This window comes from Taudactylus pleione, unplaced genomic scaffold (assembly GCF_031769625.1).
Source record: "Taudactylus pleione unplaced genomic scaffold, aTauple2 ptg000372l, whole genome shotgun sequence".
NCBI lineage: Eukaryota > Metazoa > Chordata > Amphibia > Anura > Myobatrachidae > Taudactylus > Taudactylus pleione.
This window is the reverse complement of record NW_028284773.1, coordinates 14,940,000-14,953,701: the sequence shown is the minus strand read 5'-3', so window position 1 is coordinate 14,953,701 and position 13,702 is coordinate 14,940,000. Positions and strand designations below refer to the sequence as shown.

At 39.8% G+C, this 13,702-nt stretch overlaps 1 protein-coding gene across 4 annotated transcripts in view; it reads left to right on the top strand.

Moving 5' to 3' along the window:
- Positions 1-13,702, top strand: part of OPA1 (OPA1 mitochondrial dynamin like GTPase) — a 100,561-nt gene that overhangs the window by 21,669 nt on the left and 65,190 nt on the right. For 2 of the 4 annotated variants that reach the window (XM_088444813.1, XM_088444812.1), the window contains 6 exons: positions 6,551-6,661; positions 8,036-8,089; positions 9,235-9,339; positions 9,994-10,080; positions 10,509-10,622; positions 11,260-11,340. In XM_088444813.1, the coding sequence (XP_088300939.1) occupies positions 6,551-6,661; positions 8,036-8,089; positions 9,235-9,339; positions 9,994-10,080; positions 10,509-10,622; positions 11,260-11,340 (552 nt within the window). The remainder of the gene's footprint in view (positions 1-6,550; positions 6,662-8,035; positions 8,090-9,234; positions 9,340-9,993; positions 10,081-10,508; positions 10,623-11,259; positions 11,341-13,702) is intronic. The other 2 variants (XM_088444815.1, XM_088444814.1) reach the window with 1 other exon arrangement.

The following is a 13,702-nucleotide window of genomic DNA, read 5'->3' as shown; positions in this document are numbered from 1 at the left end:
GAGAGCCCCCAGCTTGAGGCCTGGCCAGAAAGAAGCCATTCTGCAACTGCAGCTCTTACTCCTTCGTGACCTGCCAGCTGCGTACCACCGTTCACTTAGCGTACCTACCCAAATGTTCCTATGGTGTTTCACTGTCCTCAATTGGATGTAAGAGAAAACAGGATTTTTCTGAAGCCACTGGATGACACTGTGCCCACCTCTTATAGTGTTCTCAAGTTTCAGGTTTTTTTCTGGTTATAAGATTTTGTTCTATTTTTCGTAGATGTACGTGTTACTCTTTCTTATACTTTTTCCTTGTTCTGTCCTGTGTGGTTAGTAAAAATAACAGTTGCCTATAGTTGTGCTGAATTTTTTAAAGCGATGGGAATGATTACATATACACTGTAAAGTGCTGCGTAATTGTGCACTATGTGAGCAACTGTAATTTAAATAATAAAGTGCCAGTGTCAACAATGGAGTCTCTATACTTTAGTGTTCCTTCTAGGTACAGCTCCCTGTACCACTCTTCTAAATTTTTTTAATTTGGAGATAACAGGTCTCGCTGGAGTTCCAGAGCCTTAGAAATGGAGTTGTAACCCTTACCAGACTGATATATATTTAAATTATTTTCTCAACTCTTCTGGAAATTCTTCTGACAGTTGCCTCCTGTGCTGCTTGATGAGACCTTTTAGCCAACTTCACATTGTTAGAAAGGATCTGATATAAGGCCCCCATACACTTTCCGACGGATTGCCGGATCCTGTGATGGGATCGTAAATGCCGATCCGCTGGTCGGAAATGCCAACCGGCGACCAATTGATGTTTCACGATCCATCCGAGGATCTGTGAAATTATACATGTTAAATTTCACTAATTTGCAAATCATAAATCATAGTTTGATCGTGATCGGCAGATCAGTTAAATCCATCATGTTGGATCTCACCGATCCAGAGATGCCAGGTTGCAGGAACGCGGCGATTCGTCGCTAGGTTATGGGCTCCATAATTGATGTTTAGATTCAACAGTGCTGGCAGTAATCACCTGGATTGTGTCTAGTCTAATTGAACCCAATTATCACTTCAATTTGGTTCATTGGTTGAATGAGTAGCTAAGGAGGAAATTACAATTTCACATAGGGCTAGCTGGCATTGTATTTTGTGTTTATATTGCATAAATCATGTTGGTCACAGATACTGTACTGTAACAAGTAGAGGTTGGTTTCATGGTAGTTACACTGTGTGCAACATTGTACAAAATCATATATTAGAACCTTGGTGTTATGTTAGAATAGGTTTTTTACACTTTGACAAAATAGGAAATTATTTGTAATTGTATACTGTACTACCTAAATTGAACAGAAAAGATGACCAGAATTATATTTTAACTGTATTAGGAATCTGCACTAAAATATTTCACTATGGGAACTAGTTATTTAAATCGGGGGGATTTGGTCTGCTGAAGGTTATTGGGGTTTTTAAACAGCTGCGGCAGGTGCATTAATGCGTCTTTGAACAAGTGGTGAAGAATAGCATTTAGCTTTATTTTTTTAAAAAAATAAGTAGTCCTCCTATCAAATTTGGGGTACATGAAAATGGGTACAAGCATATTTTTAAGTCCCTAAAATGATTTTTCAAAATTCTTAAAAAAATCCACCTGCTGCAACCACCCACTTTCTGGAAAACACCTGCTGCATACTTGGGGACACCCCTGAGTCAGTTTCGCTAGTTTTTAAGGTTGTCCCCCAATTCTTTATTATTATTTTTTGCCCCCAAAATGAAACCATTTTTTTGGAGTGTCCTATGCTTATTTTTAAAAATGTTTTGATGCAAATTACTTTAAGGGGACATTCTAAAGGCTGCAGGGTACTTTTCTTTATTCTACACCCCAAAACCCCAATTCTGCACTATTTTTCGCCACCTATGCAGTGGCGAAAAGTCTTTTCGCCACTGCGAAAAAGTCTTTTCACACCTGCGAAAAAGTCTTTGACATTGAATATGGGGATAAGTGAAAATGGCGAAAAGGACGTCATCGGCAATAAATTATCTTTAGACCCATTTCCCAACACATTTTTGCCTCAAAAATTACATGTCTTTTTTGGGGTGAATTAAGATTTTCTTTTTTGCCTAATTAGTCATTGGGGGGGGGGGGGGGGGTGTCCAAAGGGCTCTGAACCAAGTCCCCACATTTTTACACCAAAATATGGATTTTGCACTTCTTTTTGCCTTTGGGTGGAAAAACTTTTTTCCCTACTTTTACCTATGGAGTTTTCACCTAGGCAAAAATGTCCTGGAATTGAATAGTGCGATACTTCGGAAACAAGCGAAAACTGCGCAGCGGCGAAAACTTTTCTGCGATCGTGGATTTTCACCTCTAATTGAATACAGGCTTAAGTCGCAATGCGATGCAACTAGGATCCACCAGCAGACTCTGGGTCCTGATATGCAACACTTGTATATCTGTGTGCGACTGAGTCTCTGAATCTGTATAAGTGTTACAATGTAGCGGCTGCAACTTTTTTCATTCCAATTTCCGTTATGGTTCATATACAGACTCAGGTGCACATAGATATACAAGTGTCACTCTTCAAATTAATCAGCACTGGCTGCTGGTGCGTCCTAGTTTTATTGTGACTTGGGTGCATTTTCGGCAAAAAAAAGACTCCCAATGCTAGCAGAGTAGCAGGGGACCTGGCGGCTCACTCACACCAGGCAAGTAGTATTGAGGCTAGATGCATGGGGACACCTCTGTATACTAAGCAAGAAGACAATTTGATACAAGCAAATTTCAAGCACTGCTTTTGCTACCCCGCAGTTTCCTATCAAGGTTACGGATTTCATGATGTCTCTTCTGCGTCACGATGAAGTCAGCATCTTTTCATAACTAGATTATAATCCGGTGAAGGCTTGATGCATGGAACTTGGCAGTTCATCATCATTTAAGCAGCCTGTGTAAAGCTCACAGACTAAATATGAAATAAAACATATTAAAATTAATGTTCCACCTGGGGTGTGGGTACCTATCCAGGTGGTCTCAGTCACAACTGAGTGACTATTCCCACCTGTCCATTAGGGTCAGTGTTAAGTGTGTGCATTCACAGTACATGCACTTAGCTTGATTGGTTAAGGGACCCAGTGTGGGCTTACCCCGTGCGGTATTGTATGTTAGAACAGGATAAAAAGGGGGCTTGTGAGCCCTGAATGTGTGTATCTTCAGAACATCAAGTATTGTACTTCATTGACAGCTGTGATTGACCCTAGTACCTTCAGCAAGGGGACACAAACTATTTGCTTTTATTTTATACTTGTTTGTCTTCAATATTTCACTAGCGCTGTTCTAACGGACATTTTATAAATATCCAATAAAAGTTATAAGTTATTTCTATGTTTGTGCAGCATACTGAGACAGATACTTTTTTCTCTTTCACTCTTGTTACTCTATGATTAAGCTGTCAGTGATAGCACCCCGGTCATCTAATCATTTTATATATTTACAAGTATTGTAACGGGGCCACCTTCTCATAGTCCCAGCAGCTCAGTGCCTGACTGGTACGGTGGATCATGCCCATTTGCTTTCTCTAGACCATGAATAATAGTGCTTTGGTAGGTCAGGTCTGCAGTACAGTATCCCGTCGCCACCTCATGCCTTTGGCAGATTTTGGTAGGTGTATATAGCTGCCTCGGTGGTAGTTATTCCAAACAGCTGTTTTACCTTAGGCATTATTATTTCTCCCATTTATAAATAAGTGACTTTAGCTCATTTTTCCATCTGTCTTGTCTACTGCTGGAGGTGCAATGGGATTACTTTGTGCTCCTTTTACGTTGATGCTTGTAGGGGATCAGACTAGCCCACCCATAAAGGTTGTGTCTCTGTCCTCTGTAGCCCCATTTCAATTTTTTATTTTCGTAAACTAGCCAAGAGTAGGAGAGTTGGAGGTTTATATGGATAGTAATGTAACTTTTCTTTCAGTAGTCTGTCACCATGAGCGTGGAGCTTACCCACCGTCTGTGCGAGCAAGCAAAAACCAAATATAAAAATGGTAGTTTATATTAATGTACTCTGTTTTGTTTGTTTATTTTGGTGTGAACAGTTTATGTTCCAAAGTGTAATCTTGTTACGGTTTTGTTTAAAATACCCTTATCCAAAAAGTGTCATTGTACAATTTATTATTTTCTCTTGCAACTATAATCATTGTAAATTTCAAGTTCCTGTTGGATTATATGATGTGTGTGTGAGCAGATGGGTATGAGTGTGTGAGCAGATGGGTATGAGTGTGTGTGAGCAGATGGGTATGAGTGTGTGAGCAGATGGGTATGAGTGTGTGAGCAGATGGGTATGAGTGTGTGAGCAGATGGGTATGAGTGTGTGAGCAGATGGGTATGAGTGTGTGAGCAGATGGGTATGAGTGTGTGAGCAGATGGGTATGAGTGTATGAGCAGATGGGTATGAGTGTATGAGCAGATGGGTATGAGTGTATGAGCAGATGGGTATGAGTGTATGAGCAGATGGGTATGAGTGTATGAGCAGATGGGTATGAGTGTGTGAGCAGATGGGTATGAGTGTGTGAGCAGATGGGTATGAGTGTGTGAGCAGATGGGTATGAGTGTGTGTGAGCAGATGGGTATGAGTGTGTGAGCAGATGGGTATGAGTGTGTGAGCAGATGGGTATGAGTGTGTGAGCAGATGGGTATGAGTGTATGAGCAGATGGGTTAAAAACCAAGAGAGATACAACCATTTATTTCCATTACTATTTTGCTTAAGGCACGATGGGGCAGTCATTTCCCATCTGGAGCTATTCTTACACTGTGCAATGCTTAATGACCAATCTCAACTATAGATAACTCATGCTGCTGAGTAACAAATGTAGTTTGTGAATGAGATTTGTTTACTTGTGCACACGTTTGTGTCGTTTTTGCTGTGGTCATGAAACTAGCCATTGACAGCCGATTTGTAATTTACAACTGACACTATTTCCTTTCGCTGAGGTCAAACTGTGTAGCAGGATTTGTTTGTGTGCTGTGTGTGAGTGCATTATCTGCTGCATTTACTACACAAAGTGGCATACTAGGTTAGGATTTTGCCTATGTTTAGCACTAATACATCCTGCGCTCCTTCTGTGGTGAGATATTTGCATGCCTGTGACAAAGTACAAGAAACCAAGACTGAACTGTGGAAAAATAAAACCAAAACTGTAATCCTTCAATGCTTGATTGTTTAAATGTTCAGTTTATTCAAGTTTGCAACCTGCCTGCATCCCTAGCAATAAATGTTTAAACCCACACAATTAACGTTATAATTGCATTGAAAGAGAAATCTGCTTTCTATTGTTTAAAGCACGATGTGTAGTTGGCCGATCGGACGGGCAACGGGACCCTGCATCCACACTTGCATGATGCAGAGGGCGACGGTGTGCTGTAGGATGCCAATGCTGCATTCGGGAGCATGTCATTGTACACAATATCTGTTGATTGACCGTGCAGGACGGCCAACCATAAGATATCGCATGTGACTGCGGGAGCGCGTAAGTCGAGCATACATACTCAACGATATGCCCGATTTGTCGTTCCAATGACAAATCAAGCCGATATAGTTTGTTTATACCCAGCCCTAATGTAATTAAATGCTGTGACTCTAGTGGTCTAGATTCCAACAGTTTTCATACCTTGTGACTTAAACAAGCTTCCTAGAAACCCACCATCCATCCTACCCCTGGCTTTGTCACTTGCCCAGCATTTTTCTTTTATCATTTGACACAGTCTTGTAGTGGTCTGTTACATAAAATGACCCTTAGCATCTAATTATTTAATTTATGCAGTGTAAAGCGAATATATATATAAATAGCATTATTCCTTATAATGCAAATTTGCTGCACTGCTGTACATTTTTGTACATAAACAAGGTGCATTAAACATTCTCCAATACAGACTCTTTGAGGAGCTAGACTGTGTTTGCACATGATGTATTAAAAAAAAAAAAAAAAAAGCAGACCCCTCATTGTTTTTCTACTACAGTATATATCCTAGGTTACTTTTGAAAGTGTAAAGGCCAAATGTTATTCCCTGACCCTACTTGGAGCTTTTTCCATGCCAGTATTGTAGCCCTTATGGCCATTTCCTAACTACAGAGTAGTGATTGCAGCTATGTGCTTAGTACATGTGATTTTACAACATGGCAGAACTCTAGAAGTAGCCCCTCGCATTGGGAAGAATTGACATTTCAAAATCCAGAAGTTTGTTTGGATATTAATGGCATGCCATATTTAGCAGGGAGCACTACATTATCACACAGCATCATCATTTGATTTCTACAGTATATCCACTAAAAGACCAGTCAGTGGTATTTGCCACATGACAATTTTTTAAATTTGCAACATTGCAAGACGCTTTAATCCATGCTGCCTTACCTGCAGTACACTAGTGTACACATTATGCTACATACTTGTATGTCCGTTTTGATCCTAGACTGCTGTCTGTCATTTTACCTTTGTTATACCCTTCTATTTGCACCCCATCATCTTCATCATGTTTTGTCCTCCACCTTCACCGCGTCTCTCTCTCTGTAAACTCACGGCAGGGTTTGCTTGGTGAACTCATTCTATTACAAGAGCAGCTCAAGCAGCATGAAGAGGAGGCACGCAGGGCTGCTGGGAACATTAACACGGGCACTGCACAGCAGAAGCGCAAGGTGATGGGTCTTAGGTCACTGGAAGCAATGAGAAGTTATCCCTATACAAATGTATTTTATCTTGAAATAATAGTTTGTTTAATAATAGTGTGTCTGATCGCTAATCTGTGAGCACCGAGTGGTGATAATACAGTCATTTTGTCAGTGGTGCTTATGACAAGAGGAGTTTTCAATGCGGCGAAAGATATTATGGTTTTTCAAAATGTTTAGACAACCCAACAGAGGTTTTGACATATTCGTATGATGGTCTTCAATGACACATTGTAGACAGAGATTGTTAAGATCATGTAACATTTTAGTGGCATTTTGATTCTGGACCATATAGTGCAGTTGCTTTTTGCATTCCACCTGTTACTGATCATATGTGAATGCCAACCTATCAAACAAATATTTGTTTACTTTATATTCATTTAATGTTTCTTTACCCCCCGAAGCATTAGTGGAACCAGTTATCACACTTGCCACAGCTCTTGCTTTCTGTTAATGGTGCTCTTGATTCTTATTGTCGAAATTGCTTTTGTTATTTGTTTGGAAGTCACGTGTATATGTTGTGTTTATAATGTGGAATGTTTGCTATAACTTATTTTGATGATGGCCACAGACGGATCTGGAAATATGTCTGACCAGTTGGTAGTGACTTATGTGAGCATACATATTTAGGTGAAATAGTTGTGATCGGAATATAATGGTCTTATGGGAGGTGAGTCTACAGATACATGTTGAATGCACAATTTAAATAGGATTTTGGATAAATACCCTATATGGATCATTTGGATATGGTTAAAGTTAATGGCCAGGGGGTGAAGAGTGTAGTCATATTTTTATTAGGGATGTGCAGGCTCGGATAGGTTCGAGTTTGCACATTGAGTTCGGATTTTTCCCTCAAAAAAAACGGAACTCAGAAAGAGGCAAAACGTCATCTTACATGGATGAACATCATCATTTCTGGACAAAAGTCCAGGAATGATGATGATCGTCCATGTAAGATGACGTTTAGCCTCTTTCTGAGTTCCGTTTTTTTGGAGGGAAAAATCCGAACTCAATGTGCAAACTCGAACCTATCCGAGCCTGCACATCCCTAATTTTTATGATTCATATGTTTGGTATTTGATATAATAATTTTTTAAAATGTTATTTAATTTTTATTATTATTTGAAATTGATGCAAGCTGTGGTACAATGAATCATACTCTTTTATAATGTTTATTTGAAAGATGCTACTTAATTGCATAATAATCGAAGTATCTTATTTTGTCAACATTTAATAGAATTCTGTCCTGATGCACAAACCTTTGTATGTGCCAAAATTGTTGCAATTAATTTAAAATGTCATGAGTACAGCCATAGCTAATAATGTCACAATCTGCTGTTTAAGGCATCTGACAAAGAGAAAGTTGATCAGCTACAAGAAGAGCTTTTGCAAACACAGGTGGGTGTTTAATCTGTATGTCTGCAGTTACAGGACTTGTTACCAGGACTTATATTTATTGCTTGCCTCGTACACTATGCAGTAAGGAAAGCAAGGATTGGGTTCCACCCAGAAGAGAGTATTTTTTTTTATAGCATGCACTATGCTCTCTCCAAGCCAGTCTTCCTCCAGCTGTGGGGATACTGTATATTCAAGAAGCTTGCTGGGAGTGAGCACGACGTAGCCAGAAAATTGGAGCTGGCAACTCGCTTTCACGTTGGTTTTCTCTATACCATAAAAAGTAATTTCAATAAAATGTACAGGCTCCTCCACCTTTTAGTTCTACTAAAAACAATATAGAAGATACATTGGATAATAAAGCAAAAAATGCTGTCAGGTCCTCTTTAAAACTAGCCCCGTAAAGATGATCCAGTATATGAGCAGGTATAAACAGTTTTTCTAACCTACAGGGAATTCTTGGTACATGGAATCCCACTGTGCCCTGACAAATTAAGGAGAATTACATTTCTTAATGTATTGCCCAAACCTATCAATCATTAAAGTGAAGACCGGTGCCTAAGGACAAGTACTTGACTGTAGTGGTCCCTGTGGTTGCTGCCAGGAAGAGATTAAGTCCTACAACTTTCATTTCAGAAAAGGTATTGGACAGGTAGGGTGGTTACGGACTCAGAAAAGATAAGAAACAAACACAGTGTATACCCTTTTAAGAGACTGGTAAGGTATTGCACTCCCCTATAATAAGAAAAACATGGACCTTTATTGCAGGAGACTTCTAGATGTAGTACAAGGTTCATCGAGAGTTATGTGTTTTATAAGTACATTTATTTATTTTCCCAGTCCCCTGCCTCAACTATTCTTGCCTAATTAACCCCCCTCCCCTGTGCAAATTGTTATGTTCACCAGGAAAATATTGGAAGTCAGTCGGGCTTATGTAGGTTGCTGGTACCGCACTGCTAATACACAGTGGTGCTCCACTACAGCCTATTTTGTCACTTCCTCAGTTCTCCAGATGCTGGGTCCTGGTAAATACATGGAGTACAAACAAATAAATACACATCTTAGTTACATTATTTGCCATTTCATAGGGGACAGATCAGCATAGGCTACAGCGCCATCTTGTAACTTTAGTGTTTATTATGTTTCAGCTGAAATACCAGCGAATTCTGGAACGTCTGGAGAAAGAAAACAAAGATCTGCGGAAGCTGGTGCTACAAAGAGATGACAAAGGCATTCATCACCGGAAACTGAAGGTGATATAAGTAAAAATGGATCTATATATGATGGTAACTGTAGTGTTGGCCAACCAGCTGTATCAGTGGCCTGCAAAATATATGGGACTCCCCTCTTTAATCTGTGGGTGACCCCACATTTACAGATGTAATTATGGACAAGATGGGGCACGTGGTGACTCTCACCCATGTATGGAAAATGTCTGTTTTCCGTAGCACAGGATAATATTGTTCGGTGATCACCAGGCAATACGAATTGAGTGTCCCTTAACAATGTGTAGCCAGGTTTCTAAATTGAGTGCTCCTTAAATATTTGTAGCCAGGTTGGGGGAAATCGTCTCTTATCCCTTTAATACATTATTATCTGTAGTGCAAAAATAAATATCTCCTCTTTCAAATGAGGGTACCCCCATCTTTCTAGGGGGTGGGGTTGGGGATTTAGAAGACCTTTAAAGTGCATCATCTCACAATTTTAATTAATTTTATTTATTTTTTTAAAAAATTGTCACTTCCTGAGAAGAGGCGGCGGCTCCTTGCCGGTGCCCACCTATTTGTTTCTGTTTTTCTTTGTAGCGTCAATTATTTCTGTGTGTTATTAGCATTTGTAGATTAGATAATAGCGAGAAAATAGATTGTTATATTGATAATTTTTGGAACCTGTGTTTTGTGTTTTAGAAATCCTTGATAGATCTGTATTCTGAAGTACTGGACATCCTGTCTGATTATGATGCCAACTATAACACGCAAGACCATTTACCAAGGGTATGTTACTATGGGTTTTTCTTTTTGAGTGGCATTACCAAAGACACTTCTTTTTTTTTTTAAATGTTTTTATTGTAGGTTTTTCATATTCAGAAAATAGTATAACATTGCCATGAGTAACATCGACCGTGTATTAACATAAACATAGGGAATCATATAAATTCCAAGTACAGTAAGATACCAAAGACACTTCTAGTAAAGTCTCCTGTGAGAGGCCTGTAGTGGTTGATTGGAAGCTGCCATGGTTGTCCTTATCAGAATGACTCTATAAACACCATACCATTTGCTGTCTGAAAATTATTTAAAAAAAAAAAAAAAAAATTACTGAATTTTATCATTCCTTCCCCGCTCCTAATAATAATAAACACACACTATGATTTTTGGGACTAGTCTTGCATTATAACATTTATGATCTTTTTGTCTTTAAGGTAATTGTAGTTGGTGACCAAAGTGCTGGAAAAACCAGTGTCCTTGAAATGATTGCCCAAGCCCGAATCTTCCCTCGAGGGTCTGGGGAGATGATGACTCGTTCTCCGGTTAAGGTATATTGAAAGTACTAAACTGAAGTCGCATTGTTAAATTGATTAATATTAATCAGGCATAATGAGCAAATGCAGCCAGAATGTCAAAATGGAGCACAGTTTAGAAGGTAGATCAATAATTAGGCACTTGAGGTATAAACCCATTCTAACCTCATGCGTAGTATCCGACATTACCTTGTTGTTGTTGTTTATATAGCACCACCATCTTACACAGCATTGTACACAGAGTATTTACTCATCCACATCCGTTACTACCTGCATCCAATTCTTAATAGTGTGTTTCTGGAGTAGGAGTAAACTGGAGCACCCAGTGGAAACCCACACTAGCATGGGGAGAACATACAAATTCCACAGTGGAAAGGCCATGCCTCGGTACCCATAATGGTTCCTAACTTCATTGTTATTAATCCCCCTTTAATTGTACTTGTTAAAAACATATTATTATTTTTCTTTTAATAACATACTCATCCAAGTTAGGGATACCAAGAGTGCCTTATTTTGTAATGTCAATATAAATTTAACTCTAAAATGTCAGTGAATAATACTAGTCTTAAAACAGCGTGTGTATTTAGTAAAATATTTTAGTGTTGTAGTAATCTGTGTTCTATTGAACTTTATTTTCTTGCTATTGTTTCAGGTTACTTTAAGCGAAGGACCCCACCATGTTGCTGTATTCAAAGATAGCTCTCGGGAATTTGATCTCTCCAAGGAAACAGATGTAAGCAACCATATGTATTATCATTGACTGTGTAACTTCACTATGCATCACTAGTATTATGAACACCAACACATAAAGTGAATGCTTGTCGGTAATTCTGCAACCAGGGATTAGTTGTAACGTTATACTGCACTCAGAGCCTGATTCAGAGATGTACAGTAATCCGATCGTTAGCGTGCATCTCCGCTGTTGAGTTCTCTGCGCATGTTCCTGAGATCTCGCCCGCAGACCCTCCCTAGCTGAAGCTTGTTTGACATGCTGCAGCATTTGGCGGGCAGAGTGGGGGCCTTCCTGGGCAACATACCCAGAAACAGGGGCATGTCATCCCCGGGAGGGACAAGGCCAGGTCGGTGGACACAGATTTCCTGGACTTGCAAGCTGCCAGGAACTGGTCAGGCCGCGGTATGCTTCAGCTATAGCAGCCTAGCCAAAGGGACAACCATTGTGACCGATGGTTCCAATTGTCATCCCAGGCTGCGATCTCGGTAGCAGTTCTGGGATCACCGATGCAGCAAGGATGTGACTGTGTCGATGGACGGAATTGCACAGCCGCTTGTGTGCGTTTTGCAATTCCGTCCATCTCTGAACCAGGCCCTAAATCAGCACATGTATTGTACAGATAAAAGGAAAAAACTTTCATTGTGATATGACTTTAAATATAATGGGACTGATTCTGAGGTGGAGGCAAAGCAAAAGAAAAGCAGTAACTTTGCACCTTGGTAAAACCATGTTGCACTGCAGGTGGGTCAGATTTATAATGTGCAGATAGATGTAGATGTTAGCATGGTATGTCCAAACTGAAATCTAAATTGCTGTGTAAAAATACAGTTGTTCATCATTTTGGGCTACATGTAAAAGCAGTCAGTATTTACCTTGCATTGCAGCATGGTTTGTTCTAGATACAAACTTACTTGCTTTTTTTTGCCTGCTCGAAATAGTTTATTGTCTATTTATTTAGTATAGCCTCAAAAGGGAACTGATTGGAAAAATTCTCAGTCGATGAAATAGCACAATATAGTCTGATAGTAGCACATTTCACAGAGCAGTTTTTTTGGTGGAGTAATTGTATTTTTTCTCCTTTAGTAATATGGGGACACAGACACTAGGAAAATAAGTGACTCTTCCTGTCCCTCTTCCCCTACTCCTCCTCAGTTTTTCCCTGAAGCTCACACTGTAACTTTGGTGTAGCAGTCTGCTTTATTCATCAGGAAGGCAGATAACTTACACACGCACAACACCTCTTTCTTGGCAATGCCTAGCACTAAGATATCACTGTCTAACTGACTATCAAACCGGCCAGCTGGTCCAGCGTCAGTCACCCCTCCCAAATGAATCAGCACTTTTTTAAAGGCCAAGCTCCACCCCAACTCTATCCTAATTGGCTGGTATGCTTTCCTTTACCCTGGGACATCCGTTTCTTGCTTTCCTATATCATTTTGATTAGCCCTGATGTGCTGTTTGCCTTGTTTCACTGCAGCCTGCTAGCAGCAGTTAGAGCAGAATTATTTCCAAAGGCATGTGTACATTGTTTCATTCACTTTGCAGCAATATCTATCTATCAATTCGTTGATATGATTTTTCGGAAGGTAATGAACAAAAGAAGCTAGTTTATGAAGAATATATATTTATTTTGACAAACATGTTTACAAATAAATTGAGTTTTTATATTTTTTCTCATCAAAGTATACACGCTTAGCGTTGATCACAGGGCATTCTATCTGTCAACTTCTAAAGTTTCAGCTCTGTTTGTAGCCCACTTGTCAAGGTGTATTTGGCTCGTTACTCTCAGATACCTGTCCAAATAATCCCAAAGCAGTTTAAGTGGATTGCAGTCAGGACTCTGGGGTGGCCAAACCATGTTCTTCAGCACCTTTTGTCGTTGTTTTCAACATGAATGCAAGCAGAACGCATGTGCTAGCCTGTCGCACGATGAACAAACTTGAGTCTCTAACCCAAACACCTCAAACTTTGATTTGTCTGTGAAAAGAACCTTCTTCCACTGACTAGTGGTCCAGCTTCTGTGCTTTTTTGCCCACAATAGCCTCTTCTTTTTTATTTATGGGCCTAAGCAATGGTTTTCGGACTGCAACACATCTCTTCAAGGCAGTGTTTGACCATTGCAATTGACACGCTTCCTCATTTTCATCAGTGCAGCACAGATCTGACAAGCTGTTTGGAGTCTGTCCGGTTTGGAACATACGCGACCAATTTCATGCAAACTGCTCTGCTTTTCTAAAAAAGAGTATGACAGATAATTTTTCAATTGCTAACGGGTTGGGTATGAAATACCAGGCGGCTCAATTGCCACCGGGATGAAATGATGACGCCAGAAGCCCAACAGAGGAGAATCCCGACAAAGCAT